The 20772-nt window shown below is 48.1% G+C and overlaps 1 protein-coding gene across 2 annotated transcripts in view; it reads left to right on the forward strand.

Annotated features, from left to right (window-relative positions):
- HDAC3 (histone deacetylase 3) overlaps positions 1–20772 on the forward strand; it is a 96506-nt gene that overhangs the window by 61240 nt on the left and 14494 nt on the right. For both annotated transcript variants that reach the window (XM_069763698.1, XM_069763699.1), the window contains 4 exons: positions 1247–1327; positions 8686–8759; positions 19263–19327; positions 20158–20247. In XM_069763698.1, the coding sequence (XP_069619799.1) occupies positions 1247–1327; positions 8686–8759; positions 19263–19327; positions 20158–20247 (310 nt within the window). The remainder of the gene's footprint in view (positions 1–1246; positions 1328–8685; positions 8760–19262; positions 19328–20157; positions 20248–20772) is intronic.

Consider the following 20772-nt stretch of genomic DNA (forward strand, 5'->3'; position numbering starts at 1 on the left):
CAAGTCTCAGTGTCTATCACAGTCAGTGGGGGATTGGGCAATCAAATGTTCCATCCTATTTAGAAGGGCTGTTTCAGAGAACCACTTTTCCAGATTAGGTGGAGAAGTACTGTTCCAATGAATGAAGAGTCAGCACAGCTGTCTACCAGTAAATTTTAGAGCACTTCATGCTTCCCTCTGCCGACAAGCTTTTTGGAGATGGAAATTTAATTCTCCAGCAGGACTTGGACCTGTCCACACTGCCAAAAATACCAATACCAATACCTTGTGTAAAACAGTATCATTGTGCTTGATTGCTCAGCAAACTCACCTGACCTTAACCCCATTTTTGATAGAAATGTGTTTTGCTTATCGATAATCTTTGGATTGCATTAGTTGGATTTATCAGTTTCCCAAGCCAAATGAGCTATAAAACCTGACCGCTATTTCTTATTTACCCCATAAACATTGTTTGCCAATCCCATTAAATTCAGCAGGTCCATGTATCTTGTTTGGTTTGATCAAGGCTTTTTCACTTGGCTTCCTTTTGACATTCACTGTATTAAATGGTCAATGTCGCTTCAACAAGCGTTTGCTTATTAGATTGCCAATGTAGACAATATTTAAAATTGTAATACTTGCATTACCAAAAATGTTTTTTTGAAAGTCTAAAACATCCCTAAAATTATGGATATTAAGACCCCTTCTAAGTTAATTTTTTCCACTGCCTGTTGTCAAGATAAATCCATATGTAGTTACAGATATGCAGGATGGATTGTAAAAGGTTGAGACATGTCCTTCCCAGCTTGATGCTTCTCCTGAATATTAAACAGTGTGATACAGGACATCCTGCGCACACCGTGTGAACGCTGCTAAACTTTTCCCTCCTCGTTTTTATTCAACTTGCATCTTTGTTTTTTATGGCAGATCAGCAGTGCAGCTCTTCCCTTCTGTCCTCCACTGTTGTGCTCTATGCAGTTGGAAAGCTGGGTTACAGCCACTGACCCAGCTTCTGCTGCTATACATTGCATTGCTCCAATTCAATGCATTGTGGGAAGTAAAGGAAAGGAAGTCAGGATTGCATACTCCTACAGCTCAGCCAGCACAGACAAATAAAAGAAGCATTTCCAGTGTTAAGTCAGCTGAGGAGGCATAAAAGCAACTGGGAGGATCATGTGCTACCTGGGACTGTGTTTTATGTTACATTGGCATCCAAATGACAGGCACAGCTTAACCCTCTATTATTTAACCCTTTGTCTTGTTTCAGGTGACATGTATGAAGTTGGAGCTGAAAGTGGGAGGTATTACTGTCTGAATGTCCCATTAAGAGATGGCATTGATGACCAAAGTAAGCACTCACAAGATGAATATTGGGTGAATAAGACACTTGGTGCCTCATTTAAAGGGAGTCTATCACCTCATTTTTCACATATAAGCTGCAACCACCGCCATTATGGGCTTATCTACATCATTCTGTAATGCTGTAGATAAGCCCCCGATGTAATTTGAGAGATAAGAAAAACAAGTTAAGGCCCCGTCACACTTAGCGACGCTAAAGCGATCCCGACAACGATACGACCTGTCAGGGATCGTTGCTGCGTCGCTATGTGGTCGCTGGTGAGATGTCAAACAGTGCGATCTTCCCAACGACGCAGCAGCGATGCGGCGACCTGTAGCGACCTGTACAACGATGTCGTTGGTCGTTGTGACCCTGTCACATGGCAGCTATTATGACGATTCAGACCTCGATGAGGGACGTCCTGTGTGACGTTGTAGTCACACAGGCGTGCATTTGCGGTGCCTTTTCCGCGCCCATTCAGTTCCGATTGGTGGTCGCTACTGCGTTCTGATTGGCGGCCTTGCCTTATGAGACGACACAATAGCCCTTCCGTCCTTTGTCCTGACCGCGTGGTGGTTGCAGATTAAGGAAAAATGAAAACGCATTTGAGACCCCAAACGATACCTACCGTGCACAAAATATAGGTGTCAGAAGAACCGTTTAAGAATAGATAAATCGAAGAGGAAAAGGATGGAAGCGCTACTATGTCGCCTTCTGTTGAAGGCATGACCGCCAATCAGAACGCAGTAGCGACCACCAATCGGAGCGGAGGGGTGGGGAAAAGGCAACGCAAATGCACGCCTTATGTGTCGGTGTCTGAGTCGTCAACGAGGTCGTTGGTAAGGTGTCAAACACAGCGATGTGTGCTACCCAGCGGGACCTCAACGATCAAAAAAAGTGGTCCGGTCCGATGGGTGTCGCGGGTCTGGGCCCGGCGCCTCCCATCTTCATACAATGTCCTCATCCTCCTTGCTTCTGTTGCGGCTCCTGCGCAGGCATACTGATTTGCCCTGTTGAGGGCAGCACAAAGTACTGCTGTGCGCAGGCGCTGGGTCTCTGACCTTTCCCGGCGCCTGTGCACTCAATCGGACAGAGAATTACGCCTGCGCAGGAGCCGCTACAGAAGCAAGGAAGAGGACGTCATTGTGTGAAGATGGTTGGCGCCGGAACCAGACCATACCGGACTGCCCCAGGGGGAGTATAATCTAACTTTTCCTTATATTTCAGGTTACATTGGGGGCTTATCTGTAGCATTATAGAATGCTGAAGATAAGCCCCCCAATGGCGGTGGCCGCAGCTTATATGCGAAAAATAAGGTGACAGACTCCCTTTAAGAAAAATACTTAAAGAACATATGACACTTTCATTTTCAAACTCACAAAAAATAAGTTTCCTTCTCGCTTCGTTGGGGGACACAGGTAACCATGGGTGTATACTGCTGTCGCTAGGAGGCTGACACTATGCAAATAAAGAAAATTAACTCCTCCCCAGCAGTATACACCCTCCGACAGGCAGCTCAGTTTTTGCTTAGTGTCTGTAAGAGGCGGACCTGGATCTAAACCAAGATCCGCTTTATTTCTTCTTTACAGGGCTTTGGTGTGTTATTAATCATTTCCCCTTTCTTTTTCAGATTGTCTCTTCTGGGTAACAGGGTGCAGTTTCTTCACCCTGTTTTCCCTTCATCATGCGACCGAGGGAGCAGTGTGGTATCACCCACATCGCACGCTCTCGGACTCGCTGGGCAGGGCTTTGTCCCCTGTCACCCTTATGGGTGTTTCAGGGGACTATTTTGGTGGCCAGTCCTCGCCCTGTCCCCTCCTCATCCCTCTCCTCGGAGAGGGCTGAGAGGAAGACGGTGGTCACCTCGGTGGTTTCCCCCCTTTTAAGGGGTTGACACCATCTTCTGCGCCGTGGTACGGCGTGGGAAGGAGGATCCCCTCTTCCAGGACCCTTCCGACTCTTCAAGGGCTCTTGACGTGATCCTCAGGTACTGGAGCTTCAATCAGGTACCAGAAAGATTCCCCCCCTTTCCCTTCCATGTCCGTCCATCAGTCTGTCAGTTAATCTCTGTCTGTCATGGGGACTTAGCTTCTCCCAGCACACCCGCTATCACTTCCGCAGTGCTCCCTTGTGCAGCGCTCCCCACTGTACGGGCGCTCCTTTAGGGGAACACAGCACTAGACATTTGGCGCCCTTTTATTTAAATTTCGTTCTCTATCTCTGTTTTTCCGGTAGACTTCGCTCTGGGAGGCCACGCCCCCTTTTCTTCAGCTCTCCCTCTTCGTTTCTGTCAGCGCTGGGCCCACCTTCCCTGGAGCGCAGCGCTGGTATTGGTCGTGATCAGGCGTGCCACACCTCTCTGCGCCGCCGTCCTATCAGGTCGTCTGTTTCTCTTCGGCCGCCACGCCCTTTCACTGGCACGAGCATTTCACAGCAGACCGCGCTTTCCCGCCTGCTGTCTCCGGCCCAATCCACTGGGGCCCTCGGCTATATTCCCACGGTAATTCACTACGCTTGTGCCCGCTGTAAGAAAAAGTGGGCCAGCCGTTGCTTTTCTGTGTCCTGCAGATCCCACAGGAGGCCCCTAGTGCTCGGGATAAGTGCGCTTCCCCTCCCACGGAGTGGGCTGTTGCGATGTCTCAGACTTGACTAAAGTGTCTCGTCCCTGGTTCAGGTACTAGAACGTATTCCGCTTCTGACTACTGCCACCAGTGCCACGAATGCTTCACACAGCGATTCACTCGCACCTGACCAAGACCCTCACAGCAGCAGACTTGAGAAAAGAACCAGAAAGAGGTTTCTGTCTAGTTCTTCATCTACTTCCCCGGATCCCTCTGTGTCAGCCGGAATACCCCTCTCTACCCGTTCCCACTCCTCGCAGGCGGATGTCGGGTCAGACGTATCTTCTCAGTCGGAGTCTGACTAAGATGCAGGTCAGACTTCTGCGACACAGGATATGGTTGATAGCCTTATCTCGGCCATTATTCAAACGCTTGAGCTTAAGGAGAAAGAGGCAGCTTCTCAGGACATCTCCGTTTCTTTCAAAAGAATGAAGCGTCCTTCTAGAGTTTTTTCCAATCACAAGGAATTTGACAACACTACGTCTAGACACTAGAAATATCCCGGTAAACGCTTTCCGGGAAGGAAACGTCTGGACATTTTATACCCTTTTGATTCAGACCTGGTTCAGAAATGGTTCGAATCACCTAAGGTAGATCTGCCTGTGTTTAGATTATCCTCCCAGACAGTGCTTTCCATCCCTGACGCGGCGTCTCTAAAGGACCCCACAGACAGGCAAATTGAGGCTTTAACCAAATCAGCTTTTGAAGCTTCTGGCGCCTCTCTCTGTCCCAATTTTGCCTCTTCTTGGGTGGCGAAAACGGTGTCGGCCTCGGCCAAGACCCTACGCAGAGTCATTGTAGTTTCTGGCCCTGCTCAGGAACTAGCAGATTTAGCTGATCAGATTTCCCTTGCTGGGAAATACCTCTTGAATGCCTCCCTGGATGCGACTGCTTGCTCCGCAAGGGAAAACGGCAACATTGTCTCCATTCGCCGAGTCCTTTGGCTGAAGGCGTGGAATGCAGATCCCGCTTCTAAAAAATCACTCACTGGTCTGCCTTTCCAAGGATCCAGACTCTTTGGCCCACAGCTAGACCAAAAGATCTCGGACGCTATTGGCGGTAAGAGCACTTCTCTACCGCAATCTAAGCCTAGGCGTCCCTTCAATAGAAAGGGACCCCAGTCCTTTCGCTCCTTCACTTCCTCAGGTGGTGCCTCTCAGCAAGACCGGTCCTCCACTCAAATGGAAGGAAGGAAGCCTTTGTTCACGCCTGCCCCTCACTAGAGAGCTAAGAGCCGTTCCTCCAAATGTTCCGGTTCTCGCGACCACAGATTTTCTTCCAAATGACGGGGCACCCCCACCTGGAAATCTTTCCAGGGTGGGAGGAAGGATTCTTCTGTTCACAGAGGCTTGGTTATCGGTCGACGACGCCTGGATCAGGAAGATCGTCACATCAGGCTACAAAATAGAATTTTCTTCGCCCCCAGGAAGACGCTTTTTCCTCTCCCGTCTACCCAAGCAGCTGTCCCATGCCCCAGGGCTCCTCCTCGCCTCAGGAGTGATCATTCCTGTTCCTTACCGCGAGCGTTTTTCGGGTCTTTATTCAAATCTGTTTGTTGTTCCGAAAAAAGACAGCTCTCTTCGTCCAATTTTGGATCTCAAACAGTTGAACCGCCACCTCCGGGTTCGGCACTTCAAGATGGAGTCTCTGCGTTCGGTGATCGCTTCCATAGAAGCGGGAGAATTTTTGTGCTCTGTGGACATTCAGGATGCGTTCCTGCACATTCCGATTTGTGTACAGCATCAAAAGTTCCTTCGCGATCCAAGAGCAACATTATCAATTCACGGTTCTTCTTATCGGCCTGGCGTCCGCTCCCAGGGTCTTTACGAAGGTAATGGCGGCGGTCATGGCCATCCTTCGATCGAAGGGGATCCTCATAATCCCCTACCTCGATGACCTCCTCGTAAGGGGTCCGTCTCGCCGGGACTGTGGTCAGAGTCTCCAGATCACCCTGGACACGCTAACCCGCCTCGGTTGGATAATCAACAAACAGAAATCCACCTTGATTCCAACCCAACGTCTAGAATTCCTGGGCATGGAATTCGACACCATTCAGGCCCAGATCTTCCTTCCAAAGGGGAAGTTCCCTTCTCTGCAGATGGGCATCAAAGTCCTACAGAGCCCTACCCCCCGGCCTCTACGGCTCGGCATGAGGGTTCTGGGAAAGATGGTCGCTTCCGTGGAAGCGGTCTCTTATGCTCAGTTTCACTCTCGCCCTCTCCAGCTGGCCCTTCTGTCTGCTTGGGACAGGAGTCCGCTTTCCTTAGACCGCCCAGTTTGCCTCCCTCTCAATGTGAGTCAGTCTCTCACTTGGTGGATGCTATCCACCTCCATTTTGCGTGGGAGGTCGTTTCTCCCCCTCCACTGGCAGATCATCACCATCGACGCCAGTCTCCAGGGGTGGGGTGCGGTTTTTCTCCATGGCACAGCCCACGGCCGCTGGACTGCTCAATAGTCACGTCTCCCAATCTCTTGGAGATTAGAGCTATCTTCCTAGCCCTCCTCTGCTGGCAGTCCCGCCTCTCGGGAAAAACGGTCCGCATTCAGTCGGACAACGCCACAGCTGTGGCTTACATAAACCATCAGGGAGGGACTCGCAGCTAGCAGGTCATGAGGGAGGTGGCAAAAATCCTACGGTGGGCGGAGAATCATGTCCCCTCCATATGAGCTGTCCACATCCCAGGGGTGGACAATTGGGAAGCAGACTTCCTCAGCCGTCAGGGGCTCATGTCAGACTATTGGGCTCTTCTTCCCACTGTTTTCAACCAAATTTGCCAAAGGTGGGGAGTTTCGGACGTCGACCTAATGGCCTCCTGCACAAACCACAAGGTTTTCCAGTACGTATCCAGGTCTCGGTATCCGATGGCCGTCTGCTGCGATGCTCTTGTTATCTCGTGGGCCCAATTTCAGATGCCTTATCTGTTCCCTCCTCTCCCCTTGCTCCCAAGAGTTGTGAAAAAGATAAAGGCAGAAGAGGTTCCCGTTATCTTAGTAGCTCCAGATTGGCCCCGCAGAGCCTGGTATGCGGAGCTAGTGAACATGCTATCGGATGTCCCCTGGAGACTTCCAGACCGTCCGGATCTTCTATCGCAAGGTCCCCTCTTCCACCCGAATTCTCGGTCTCTGAATTTAATGGTATGGCCGTTGAGGCCGCGGTCTTGAAGGACGCAGGTTTTTCCCAACACTTCATACTGACCATGATAAAGGCTAGGAAACCGGCTTCTTCCCGTATCTACCATAGATGTTGGAAGGCTTTTTTTCCAATGGTGCGATGACAATGGTCTCTTCCCTATGGTTTTTTCCCTTCCTTCAGTTCTTGGATTTCTTCAATCGGGTCTCGATTCAAGCCTTTCCCTGAGCACTTTAAAGGGTCAGGTTTCTGGTCTGTCAGATCTTTTTCAAAGAGACCTGGCTTCTCTTCCCCAAGTGAGGACTTTCCTTCAGAGGGTTGCTCATATAGCACCTCCTTACCATCCTCCGGTTGATCCTTGGGATCTCCACCTTGTGCTATGCACAAGGTTGAACCGATACGGGACATTTAATTCTCCCTCCTTTCCTGGAAAGTGGCTTTTTTGGTCGCCATCACCTCGATTAGGAGAGTGTCCGAGTTGGCGGCGTTGTCTTATCGTCCTCCCTTCCTGATTCTACACCAGGACAAGGTGGTCCTTCAGCCTGTTCCTTCATTTCTGCCAAAGGTAATTTCGGCTTTTCACATCAATGAGGACATCGTCCTTCCTTCCTAGTGTCCTTCTCCAGTTCATCCTTTGGAGAAATCTCTCCACAATTTGGATTTGGTCAGGGCTATCCGAGTCTACCTCTCTAGAACTGCTCCTTTTCGTCAGTCCGATCCTCTGTTTGTCATCTCTGAAGGTCGTCGAAAGGGGCTTCCTGCCTCTAGGTCCACAATTGCCCGGTGGATCCGTTCGGCGGTCCTGGAGGCATACCGTGTCCAAAACAGCCTCCCCCGGGGGTGAGGGCTCACTCTACCCGGGCTGTGGGGGCTTCCTGGGCAGTTCGTCACCAAGCTTCGGCCTCGCAGGTTTGCAATTCCACAACGTGGTCGTCCATCCACACCTTTGTAAAATTCTACAAGGTGCACCCTCAGGCTTCTGCAGGCGCAGGCCTGGGTAGGAAGATACTGCAGGCGGCGGTTTCTCACCGGCTAACCTAAGCCTCTCTCAATATTATCCCGCCCTTGGGACTGCTTTTGGACGTCCATGGTTACCTGTGTCCCCCAGTGAAGCGATAAGGAAAGGGATTTTTGGTTCTTACCGTAAAATGTTTCTTGGAGCCTTCATTGGGGGACAGAGCACCCTCCCTTTGTTGTACCGTGTTGGCCAATGTGCCGTTGTTCAGGTTGGTACATAGGTTGAGTTTGTTTATACTTGCTCCTACTACTGCTTTTGCACCAACTGAGTTGCCTGGTGCCTGTCAGATGGTGTATACTGCTGGGGAGGAGTTACTTCTTTATTTGCATAGTGTCAGCCTCCTAGCGACAGCAGCATACACCCATGGTTACCTGTGCCCCCCAATGAAGACTCCAAGAAAGAGATTTTACGGTAAGAACCTCTTTGTCTCATTAGTTTCTTTGGGCAACACTGGCCCTTTGTTGGGGGGTATGGAGGACCCTGGATGTCTTGTGTGATTATCTCCACTTGCTTGCCCATGTAGTAGCTGTAAATGTCTAATGTTTAGTGCATTACTGAGTATCTATATAATGCTTTTTTTCTCTCTTTGTACTCAAAGGTTACAGACATCTCTTCCAGCCGGTGATTAAACAAGTGGTGGATTTCTATCAGCCAACCTGCATTGTTCTACAGGTAAGGACTGCACATGTACAACACCGGCTTGGTGGAATTATAGTGAATTCACGTTGATTTTCACATTACATGCAGTATGTGCTAGGCAATTTTTTTACAGCCCAATGAACGCAAAGCAAAAACCACTGGCACTTGGAATTTTTAATCCATTTTCTTGTATGTAATGTCAAAATTAATTATTTCAAAACTGCAACTCGTCCTTCAAAAAACAAGTGCTCATATACCTTTGTCGATTGAAACATATAAAAGTTATTGCGGTTGGAGTAAGGGGAGGGAAAAACGAAAATCACCCTGTCATGAAGGGAATAAAGAAGATGTTTTGGGGGGCGTGGCCTGAGAGTCCATGTGAGCGGACGTGCGGCTGTGAGCTCCCGCCGCTGTATATTGTAAAATCCTGCAGAGCCGCTGCTGTTTGGTCCCTGCGGGGGCTTACTGGCTGCGGGGAGACTTGGAGAGGCCGGCGGTGCTGTTCGGTAGCGCTGGAACCGACGAACATGACCAGGAGACGGCAGAAGGACGCGGGAGCCGGGGATGCAGGCGCAATCCAAGATGGCGCCGACTTGAGGGAAAAGGCAGACAAGGAGAACGCCGCATGCAGAAAGCGCATGGAGGTAGCGGCAAAGCTCCAGCAGTTTGCGAGAGCGGAGGCCGCAGAGGAGGGAGCCGGAGCTGATACCGAAGAGGAGGAGGAGGAGGAGAGCCCAGCAGGAGAACATGAGGTACAACAGGGGAGAAAGGAGAGTAAAATGGCGGTGGCAGAAGGGGGACCCGAGGAAATGGCGCCAGAAGCTGAGCCTACCCTAAGAGACATTTTTGCGCTAGTCTCTTCATGTAAACAATCTCTGACCATACAGATACAGGAGGTTAAGGGGGACACAGCCCAGATAAACGCAGCCATGCAGAAGATTGACAAACGTGTGGGGGAGGTAGAGGAGAGAGTGAGCACTGCAGAAGACCATATAGTGCAGCTGCAAAAAGCAGAGAAAAAGTTCACTCAAGCAATAGCTGAATTGGCTGCGAAAAATGAGGACCTTGAGAACAGGTCCAGAAGAAATAATATTCGCATAGTGGGCATCCCTGAAAAAGCTGAAGGGAGGAATCCAACGGAATATATTGAAAAATGGCTGTTAGAGACATTTGGAGATATGGCGCTAACAAAAGTGTTCGCGGTAGAAAGAGCGCATAGGGTCCCGCCGAAACCACCTGTCCCTGGAGCGAATCCCCGTACCATGCTCGCCAAAATTCTAAACTATAGAGACAGAGACATTATCCTGAGGAAGGCCAGAGACATGACGGATCTGACAGTTGAAGGTCAAAAGATTGCTATATACCCAGACTATTCTACTCTGGTGCAGAAACAACGGATGATGTTCACGGGTATCAAGAGACGGCTGAGGGAATTGGGTGTGCAGTATTCCATGATGTTCCCAGCAAGACTGAGGGTGGTGGCGTTTGATAAAATTCATTTTTTCCAGAAGCCGGAGGACGCTACCCAGTGGATCGATATTAATGCTAAAAAGCTTAAAGGAAAAGGAGACTGAAACTGTGGGAAGAGTCTGAAGTTGTTTACTTATCTGTCAGTTGGAAAAGAGTCATGTGATTGACAAGCCAAGGGGTTTGGGGGGGGAAGAAGGGAAAGGGATGGTGTAATGGCTGCTGGGAAAGGGGGAGGAAGGGTTTGCGACATATTTTAAGTTTATGCAGACTTCTTGTGTGTGCAAATAATTCTAAGTTAAAATGTTTTGAGAACGTTATTTTTCAAAATGTCTGAAATCCTGTTATGTACAGTGGTGGGAGGAGGGTTGGGAAGGTAATGCCAAACGGAGTGTTCGCTATGGGCGATGATGCCCCACTCTTGGAAAGAGGTGGAATGGTTAGATGTGAGGGGGGAAGGGTGGGAGGGGGAGTTGGGAGGGGGGGGGGGGGGAGGGTAGTTAGACAGCCTGAGCTCAAAATTGATGATACTTATAGTGAAGATGAGCCAAGTGATGGGGACCCGTTTTAAGATTTTGTGCTGGAATGTGAGAGGTCTAGGGGAGAAATCTAGACGTGCTGCGTGTTTGCAATATGCAAGAGACCAAAGGGCCTCAATGATATGCTTGCTGGAGACGCATTTGGTAAGGGAAAAAGTGGATGTTTTGAATAGACGATGGATCCAGAGGGGATATCATTCTACCTTCTCCACGTATGCAAGAGGAGTCTCAATCTTGGTTCCAGCGGGAGTTCAGTATGAGGAGGTGAAGGTATATGTGGACGTGGAGGGACAGTATGTACTATTACGGTGTATACTGTATGGAGTGATGCTGTGTGTTGCCGCGATGTATATTCCGCCTCCCTACTCTAGCAGGAAGATTAGAGAAGTAATGGAGCGAGTGGAAAAATGGGGACCGACACCGTTAATAATTATCGGAGATCTAAATAACATCTGTGATGAATATTGGGATAAAAATAAAAATACTCAGAATAGGTCGGAGGGACACATAACAACATTTGGCACCTATATACAGGAGATAGGTTTGATTGATCTGTGGAGGGTTAGACATGTGGGGGAGAGAGGGTACTCATGTTATTCACCGGCACATGCCACACTCTCTAGGATTGATATGGCTCTGGGTAACAGGATTTTGGACACATTGGTTGGGGAGGTGAGATATCTGCCAAGGGCCTTGTCGGACCATAGTCCAATTGAAGTAGAGGTTAGATTGGAGGGGGCTCGCTCGCTAAGTGGGAGAGAATGGAAGATTCATCCTAATTGGTTACAGAGTATTGAGTTGGAAAGTATAGGACGGGAGGTGGCGGAATTCTTTCTCTTAAATGATGGAAGCGCCGACGCTCTTACAATTTGGGATGCAATGAAGGCGTTTCTGAGGGGACTACTGTTTAGGGACATTAGTAGGTGTAAGCGGAGGACGAGAGAGGTAGAAAAAGCGGCAGTTGAGGAGTTGAAGGAAGCAGAGGATGGGATGGCCACACTGGGAACCCCTGAGGCAGAGAGAAGAATGAAAAACGCACAAAATCATTTGGAAAAAATTCTGCTAGGCAAAGCTGAGAGGAAACGAGATTTCCAAAGGGTATTGTTCTATCAGGAGGGAGAAACAGTGGGACATATGCTGTCGGTAGTGGCTGCTGCTCAGAGAGGTTCTTCATATATACACTCTTTGGATTCTGCTAGTGGAGGTAAAATAACGGAAACACCTGAAATTTTGAGAGCCTTTGCGGACTTCTATGCAGATTTGTATTCCTCTCGGGGTGGTGAATCGGTCGAGGATGCACTGACTTTCTTGGAAGGTCTGGATTTGCCGAGACTGAGTGAGGCAGATAGGGAGAGCCTTGAGGCCCCTATCACTGAGGAGGAATTGAGTCGGGCATTGATGTCTATGGCCAATGGGAAGGCGCCTGGGGTCGATGGGTTACCCGCTGAGATCTATAAAGGGTTGGCAGAAGTGTTGATTCCTAGATTAAAAATGGTATTGGAGGAAGCTAGGTCTTGTGGGCGCTTGCCAGCCTCTATGAGAGAGGCCATAATAGTGGTCATTCCAAAGGAGGATAAGGACTTGGGGAAACCGGAGTCGTACCGCCCAATTTCTTTACTAACAATTGATGTCAAGCTTCTGGCTAAGGTGTTGGCTCTCCGCCTCTCTAGTGTTATTGCGAGTCTGGTGCATTCGGACCAATCTGGCTTTATGCCGGATAGATCAACGGCGATCAATTTGCGGAGGTTATATGTAAATTTGCAGGTAGAGTCTGATAACTGTGGTCGAAGAGTGATTGTATCGCTAGATGCACACAAGCCGTTTGACAGCGTCGAATGGGGGTACCTCTGGCAGGTGCTGGAATGTATGGGGTTTGGCCCGCAGTTTGTGGCCTGGATACAGCTGTTGTACTCATTACCATCCGCCAGAATTAGAGTAAATGGGGAGCTATCTCGTCCTATAGGGCTGGCTAGGGGTACTAGGCAGGGATGCCCGCTTTCACCCCTCCTGTTCGCGTTGGCTGTAGAACCTCTTGCTGCTAAGATTCGGCAGTCGGATGGGGTCCCTGGGTTTAGGTATGGCAAAGTAGAGGAAAAAATAGCGTTATATGCGGATGATGTTTTGCTGTTCCTGGAGGATCCAGACAATTCACTAAGAGGGGCCGTTGAAATTGTTGAGAGATTTGGTACTGTGTCGGGACTAACAATTAATTGGGATAAGACGGTTCTTTTTAGAGTGGATGACGTAGGAGAGAATGTGAGTGAGGATGTTGGGGATGAGAGGCTGAAGGTGGTTTCCCAATTTAAATATCTTGGAATATGGATTTCGGTGCCGGTGGCGGAGTTTCTGCAAAGAAATTTGACTCCTGTTATGGGGGTACTCAAGGCAAAGGTAGACGCCTGGAATAAGCTACATCTATCGGTCGTCGGTAGGGTAAACCTTATTAAAATGGTCCTTATGCCCAAAATTCTTTATGTTCTGCATAACGCACCAATTTGGATCCCTCGGGGGAAGTTCAGGCAGATTAATGCCCTCTTTAGAAGTTTGATATGGGGTAGACAATATCCACGTATTAGCTTGGAGACGCTTCAACGACCCAAGGAAGATGGTGGTTTGGCTTTGCCCAACCCGGAAATATACTTCCTTGCGGCCCAGAGCCAGCATTTGAAGGGCTGGGCGCGAGGGGCGTCATCCAGTGCAGTACAACAGATATTGGAAGAGGTGACGGACCGACGACCGATGGCCAGGTGTTTGGAGGATGGCTCATTGGGCGCGCTGGGGAAAATATACCCAACCCTGTTCCTGATTCGTAAATTATGGAATAGATTAAGGCAGATTCGTGGGGTTACAGGGTTGACTAAATTCACACCGATATGGTCTAACCACAACTTAAAGGATTTTGAGGCCCTGGGAGGATTGATGGAATGGCAGAATAAGGGAATTTGCTTTGTTCACCAGATAATCCAGCAGCAGGAGCTGAAGTCCTTTTCCCAATTGCAGGAAGAATTTGGTTTGCGATCCACAGGGGAATATCAGTATGCGCAGATGAGACATGCCTTTAGAGCTCAGAATAAGAAGGCTGATATTAGGGTTCAAGATGATATAGTGTTGGAGTATGTGTGTGGTGAGGGTACTACAAGGGGAGTTATTTCCACTCTGTATAAGGACCTTATGCACACATTTCTGCTAGATTTCCCTATAAAGGCGAGAGCTAAGTGGGAGAGAGAAGTGGGGCCGATGGAAAATGAAACCTGGGAATCGGTGATGGAGTGGGTTCCGCGACTATCCTTGAGTGAACCATATAGGCTCTCGCAGCTATACATTTTGCATAGGGTATATAAATCTCCGGAAGTGTTATACAAAGCGGGATTGCGTGCCAATTCTGGGTGTCCGAGGTGTGCGAGTGAGAAGGCAGGAATATATCACATGATGTGGACGTGTCCGAGACTGGCTGCCTTTTGGGTGGTGGTTTTGAGCCGAGTTGAAGCAGCGTATAAGTGCAGAGTTGTTAGAGACCCGATAGTATGTGTGCTGGGATATGTGGAAGAAATTGGAGTTGACAATACTTGGAAGATTGCAATTGCTAGGCTACTCTACATGGCCAGGAAAGTAATAGCACGAAACTGGATAAACGCGGAACCACCTGTGAGAAGGGAATTTCTCCAATATGTTCAACATGGTCTAAAATTGGAAAAGGGGGTGTACAGTAAAAGGGGGAAAATAGAACTCTTTAATAAAATATGGTCTCCTTGGCTTGATTTGGATTGAGGAGTATAGGCGTCGTGTTTCCTAAGACCTGGAAGAGGATAAATTACAAGAGGCAGATAATGCCTCGGTGGGGTGGAGATTGAGACTGAGCTGTCTTATGGGGGAGGGGGGTAGTTGGGGTAATGTTGGGGTTTATTAAAGTAAGAAAATGTGTATCTGATATAATGCAATGTAAATGGCATTCTGTTGTTCTCCTTTTTTTTTTATATTGTTAATAAAAATCTATTTAAATTAAAAAAAAAAGAAGATGTTTTGATTTCCCTGTAGATGTGGCTGCTTATTAGCCCCTCATAGCTTTGACTCTAGAGCACGGGTGGGCAATTAATTATCCCGAGGGGTCACATGAGAGACCGTGACTGTTGTGGAGGCCAAACCAACAGGCTGAAATTTTTCTGCTAAATATTAATAATATCAGTATATTATAATGAATATATTATTGATAATTACATTAATATGAATTGTCACTTAATATTTAGCAGAATAAAGTATGCTGACATTCCCCTTTATATGGTATGAGCCCCCCACAGCCCCTTATATATTGTAAGAATCCCCACACAGCCTCCCTATATACTGCATTTGATCCACACAGCCTCGCCATATACAGCATGATCCCCACACAGCGTCCCCTTGTACAGCATGATCCCCACACAGCCTCCCCTTGTACAGCAAGAGCCCCACACAGCCTCCCCTTATACTGCATGATCCCCACACTGCCCCCCCATATACAGCATGAGCCCCACACAGCCTCCCCATATACTGCATGATCCCCACACTGCCCCCCCATATACAGCATGAGCCCCACACAGCCTCCCCATATACTGCATGAGCCCCACACTGCCCCCCCCATATACAGCATGAGCCCCACACAGCCCCCCCATATACAGCATGAGCCCCACACTCCTTACAGCCACCTTCAGGTCCAGGATCAGACCCCATATCCTGCCCATGTCCAGCATTAGGCCCCATAGCGCCGTCCCCATTTCTTGTTTGAGGCTCCCATAGCCACTCCATGTCCAGCCAACATCCCATACACATGAAAAGAATACGTACTCGCCTCGGTCCTGTTCCCCTGGAGCTCTGCTTCTGCTCCTGTCTCGGTGTCTCCGGTGCACTGACTCTCCGCTGTACACAGCTGACGCGATGAAATGAAGTAATCGCGCCAGCTGTTTAACACGCTGATTGGTGGAGGAAATGGCCGGAGGCCCCTCCTCAACCAGTGCAGACTGTGCAGATGGAGACAGCGGAAGTAACAAGCAGGCAGGCATGGGTTGCCAAGGTCTGCTTTAGATATAGATATATATATATATATATATATATATATATATATATATATATATATATATATATATATATATATAATATATATATATATATACCGTATATACTCGAGTATAAGCCGAGATTTTTGGGCTGAAAGTGCCCCTCTCGGCTTATACTCGAGTCACGGTAGCGGTGAGGGGGAGAGGGCGCTGAGGTATACTTACCTAGTCCCAGCGATCCTCGCGCTGTCCCTGCCTTCCTCCCCGTCTTCTGTGCTGCAGCTTCTTCCCCTCTTCAGCGGTCACGTGGGACCGCTCATTACAGAAATGAATAGGTGGCTCCACCTCCCATAGGGGTGGAGCCGCCTATTCATTCCTCTAATCAGCAGTGCCGGTGACCGCTGACAGGAAGAGGCTGCAGCACAGAAGACGGGGAGGAAGGCAGGGACAGCGCGAGGATCGCTGGGACTAGGTGAGTATGTTATATTTACCTGTCCACATTCCAGCCGCCGGGCGTCGCTCCATCTTCCCGGCGTCTGCGCTCTGACTGTTCAGGTCAGAGGGCGCGATGACGCATATAGTGTGCGCGGCGCCCTCTGCCTGATCAGTCAGAGCGGGGAGACACCGGAACGAGACGCTGGGAGCTGCAATCAAGAGAGGCGAGTATGTGTTTTGTTTTTTTTTTTTTATTGCAGCAGCAGCGGCCATGGCACAGATTTATGTGCAGCATCTATGGGGCACAATGAACGCTGCAGAGCACTATATGGGGCATCTGTGCAGCATCTATGGGGCACAATGAACGCTGCAGAGCACTATATGGGGCATCTGTGCAGCATCTATGGGGCACAATGAACGCTGCAGAGCACTATATGGGGCATCTGTGCAGCATCTATGGGGCACAATGAACGCTGCAGAGCAATATATGGGGCATCTGTGCAGCATCTATGGGGCACAATGAACGCTGCAGAGCACTATATGGGGCATCTGTGCAGCATCTATGGGGCAATATGAACGGTGCAGAGCACTATATGGGGCATCTGTGCAGCATCTATGGGGCACAATGAACGCTGCAGAGCACTATATGGGGCATCTGTGCAGCATCTATGGGGCAATATGAACGGTGCAGAGCACTATGGGCCATCTGTGCAGCATCTATGGGGCAATATGAACGGTGCAGAGCACTGTATGGGGCACAGATATTGGGCAAAAATGAACGGTGCAGAGCATATATGGGGCACAGATATGGGGCAATATGAACGGTGCAGAGCACTATATGGCACAGCTATGGGGAAATAATGATCTATTTTTATTTTTGAAATTCACCAGTAAATGCTGCATTTCCACCCTAGGCTTATACTCGAGTCAATAAGTTTTCCCAGTTTTTTGTGGCAAAATTAGGGGGGTCGGCTTATACTCTGGTCGGCTTATACTCGAGTATATACGGTATATATATTATATATACATACACACACTAGATGGTGGCCCGATTCTAACGCATCGGGTATTCTAGAATATGCATGTCCACGTATATTGCCCTGCGGCCACGTAGTATATTGCCCTGCGGCCACGTAGTATATTGCCCTGCGGCCACGTAGTATATTGCCCTGCGGCCACGTAGTATATTGCCCTGCGGCCACGTAGTATATTGCCCTGCGGCCACGTAGTATATTGCCCTGCGGCCACGTAGTATATTGCCCTGCGGCCACGTAGTATATTGCCCAGCCACGTAGTATATTGCCCAGTCACGTAGTATATTGCACAGCCCATGTAGTATATTGCACAGCGACGTAGTATACAGCACAGAGCCATGTAGTATATTGCCCAGTGACGAGGTATATTGCCCGGTCACGTAGTATATTGCCCAGTGACGTAGTATATAGCCCAGCCACGTAGTATATAGCCCAGCCACGTAGTATATAGCCCAGCCACGTAGTATATAGCCCAGCCACGTAGTATATAGCCCAGCCACGTAGTATATAGCCCAGCCACGTAGTATATAGCCCAGCCACGTAGTATATAGCCCAGCCACGTAGTATATAGCCCAGCCACGTAGTATATTGCCCAGCCACGTAGTATATTGCACAGCCCACGTAGTATACAGCACAGAGCCACGCAGTATATTGCACAGCGACATCGTATACAGCATAGAGCCACGTAGTATATTGCCCAGCCACGTAGTATATTGCCCAGTGACGTAGTATATTGCACAGCCCACGTAGTATACAGCACAAAGCCACGTAGTATATTGCACAGCGACGTAGTATACAGCACAGAGCCACGTAGTATATTACCCAGCCACGTATGTCACAGGTTAAAAAATAAAAAATAAACATACTCGCCAAACGATCCGAGGGCCCCTTGTAGTTTAACATACTCACCATTCTTGTCGCTGCTCCTCAGCGTCCCGTCTCTCCGCCTCCTGGGATCCAACGGCGCTGTGTCGATGGGCGCGCGGTTGCCGCAATCTTCCGTTCCCAGGATGCATTGCGAAATTACCTAGATTATTTAGCGGTCTCGCGAGACCGCTAGGTCTTCTGGGTAATTTCGCAATGCATCGCTGGGAAAGGAAGATGGCGGCAGGCGCGAGCGGACAACGGAGGGTGAGTATACAGTAGCAGGTTTTTTGATTTTTACTATTTTTAACATTACTTTTTTTACTATTGATGCCGCATAGGCAGCATCAATAGTAAAAGGTTGGGGACACACATGGTTAATAGCGGTGGTAACGGAGTGCGTTACCCGCGGCATAACGCAGTCCGTTACCGCCGGCATTAACCCTGTGTTAGCGGTGACCGGAGGGGAGTATGGAGCGGGCGCCGGGGACAGTGACTGCGGGAAGCATGATGCGGACCGCCGGGGACACTGCGGGGAGTATGGAGCGGAGCGCCGGGGACACTGAGTAAGGAGCGGCCATTTTCTTCCGGTCTGTGCCCATCGCTGATTGGTCGCGGCAGCCATGACAGGCAGCTGGCGAGACCAATCAGCGAATGAATAACTGTGACAGAAGGACAGACAGACGGAAGTGACCCTTAGACAAATATATAGTAGATTATTATATCGGCTTTCAGCTTGATCTTAAGCCATGGTGACTTTATGGATGAGCAGTCTGATCTGTAGGAAGGTCGCCGTTCTTCTCCGCCATTATTTTAATACTATCAAGTCTTCAGTTGCTGATCTTCCTCTTCGCCATTTTCCCTTTCATTTATCAACCATGATGTGCTTCTCCAGTGATTGTTCTATTCATATAATGTGTCCTTTATCCACCATTCAATTAATTTTCCCCAACTGTTTTATTACCTTTTATAAAGAAATAATAAAAAAAGCAAATCTTATGCCGCACATTTGTACATTCTTACACTTTGTCACAATCCATACTGTATTTTTGGGTCTTGTGTAATGGGCATCATACCTAGCATAGTATAGCCATCAGCTAGCTACATGTTCTTCTAACGGTGATTTTCTCAATTTTCCTTCAATCTAAGTACTTCTCTCTCATCTTCCAGTGCGGTGCTGACTCCCTGGGATGTGACAGACTAGGATGTTTTAATCTGAGTATAAGAGGACACGGGTAAGCTACACAAATAACTTTTATGTATAATATGCATACAGAAACGCGTGTGCGCGCACACAACGGGTTGTATGAATATGGAATTTTTTGGTGGAATGTACAGTAATGAAGATATTTTTAACAATTTTTGGTATATACATTGATTTTATCTACTCACATGTGTGTCAACGTAGTAGGAGATCCAGCAAATGTGAGTAGATAAAATCAATGTTTCAAAATTCTTAAAAATATGACTGTCATCTTAATGAACATCTTTCAGCATTCTATGCATGCCACACACGAATATGATATATTCTTAATTAAGGGAGGTATTGAGCTCCTGTGGGTTGCAAACTACAAAAACTTGCAAAATTTACCCACAGACATGATTATGCTCCCCGATCATGGATATATTATCTATAAATTCTGTGAAACTGTAATTCAAAAAACCTTAAAATACTGTTTTACCTTGTTCTGTCTATGGAATACAGACGGAGTGGCTGCACAAGTTGAAAGTATAGATGTTCCAACGTGCTAGTAGAGGCGTACAGGACACATCTCCTGTTCCAGCTACCTGTTGGTTACTCTGTATACACACTCCATGTCTGCTGTCCATCAGATAACCTGCTTCCATTGCCTGTTTGCAGTGGGGTGCAGGCAATGATCCAGTGCCCCCAGCCTTTCATCTGTATAACTCATAATCCCACTTATGACAGTCTGTAACTTCAGGCTTTTAATTTGAAGACCATCCCAAAGACACATGCAGCAATATTGTTCTCCATTTAATGTTCTGACCCGTCTTACAAATAAAAAATGGACTTTTATGTTGTGCTTCTGTGTTTTATCCATAGTGACTGTGTCCAGTATGTAAAGAGCTTTAATATTCCTCTGCTTGTACTAGGAGGAGGAGGTTACACTGTCCGTAATGTAGCACGATGCTGGTAAGTATCTGTAGGGTTTAATAAGAATGCATAATATATTTCTCTAAGCATTAAGCAGGTAATTATATTAAATAGCTTCATACATGGATGAATCCTTGATCAGAATCTGTCTGGAGTAAGATGTTCCAATCTATTAAAGGGATTGTCCAGTGAAAACAAGTAATTGCCTATCCAATGTGGGGGTCCTACTGCTGGGTCCTGCACACACAGGCACAACTGGCCACTTTTAGTCCTTTAGAATGTCTCTCCATATGCACAGCTTTTTCTGGCAGCCCGATAGATGGGGAATGGAGCCGTAGTCGGCCGTTCAACCTGCTGTGCCATTTTGTAATAGGGGCGAAATTTCCCAATGTGCAAAAAAAAAACAAAAAAACTGGCGTCTGATAAAATTTGCAACTTTATTTCACTGTCATTAAAAACAGGTCACAGTAGGGCAGCGTTCTCATGTTGGTCTTAATCGTAACATTGTCCCTTGTATGTTGTTTCCTTATATAAAAGCGTTAAAGCGAGCCTGTCGGCAGTTTT

The sequence above is a fragment of the Ranitomeya imitator genome, chromosome 4 (genome assembly GCF_032444005.1).
Source record: "Ranitomeya imitator isolate aRanImi1 chromosome 4, aRanImi1.pri, whole genome shotgun sequence".
NCBI lineage: Eukaryota > Metazoa > Chordata > Amphibia > Anura > Dendrobatidae > Ranitomeya > Ranitomeya imitator.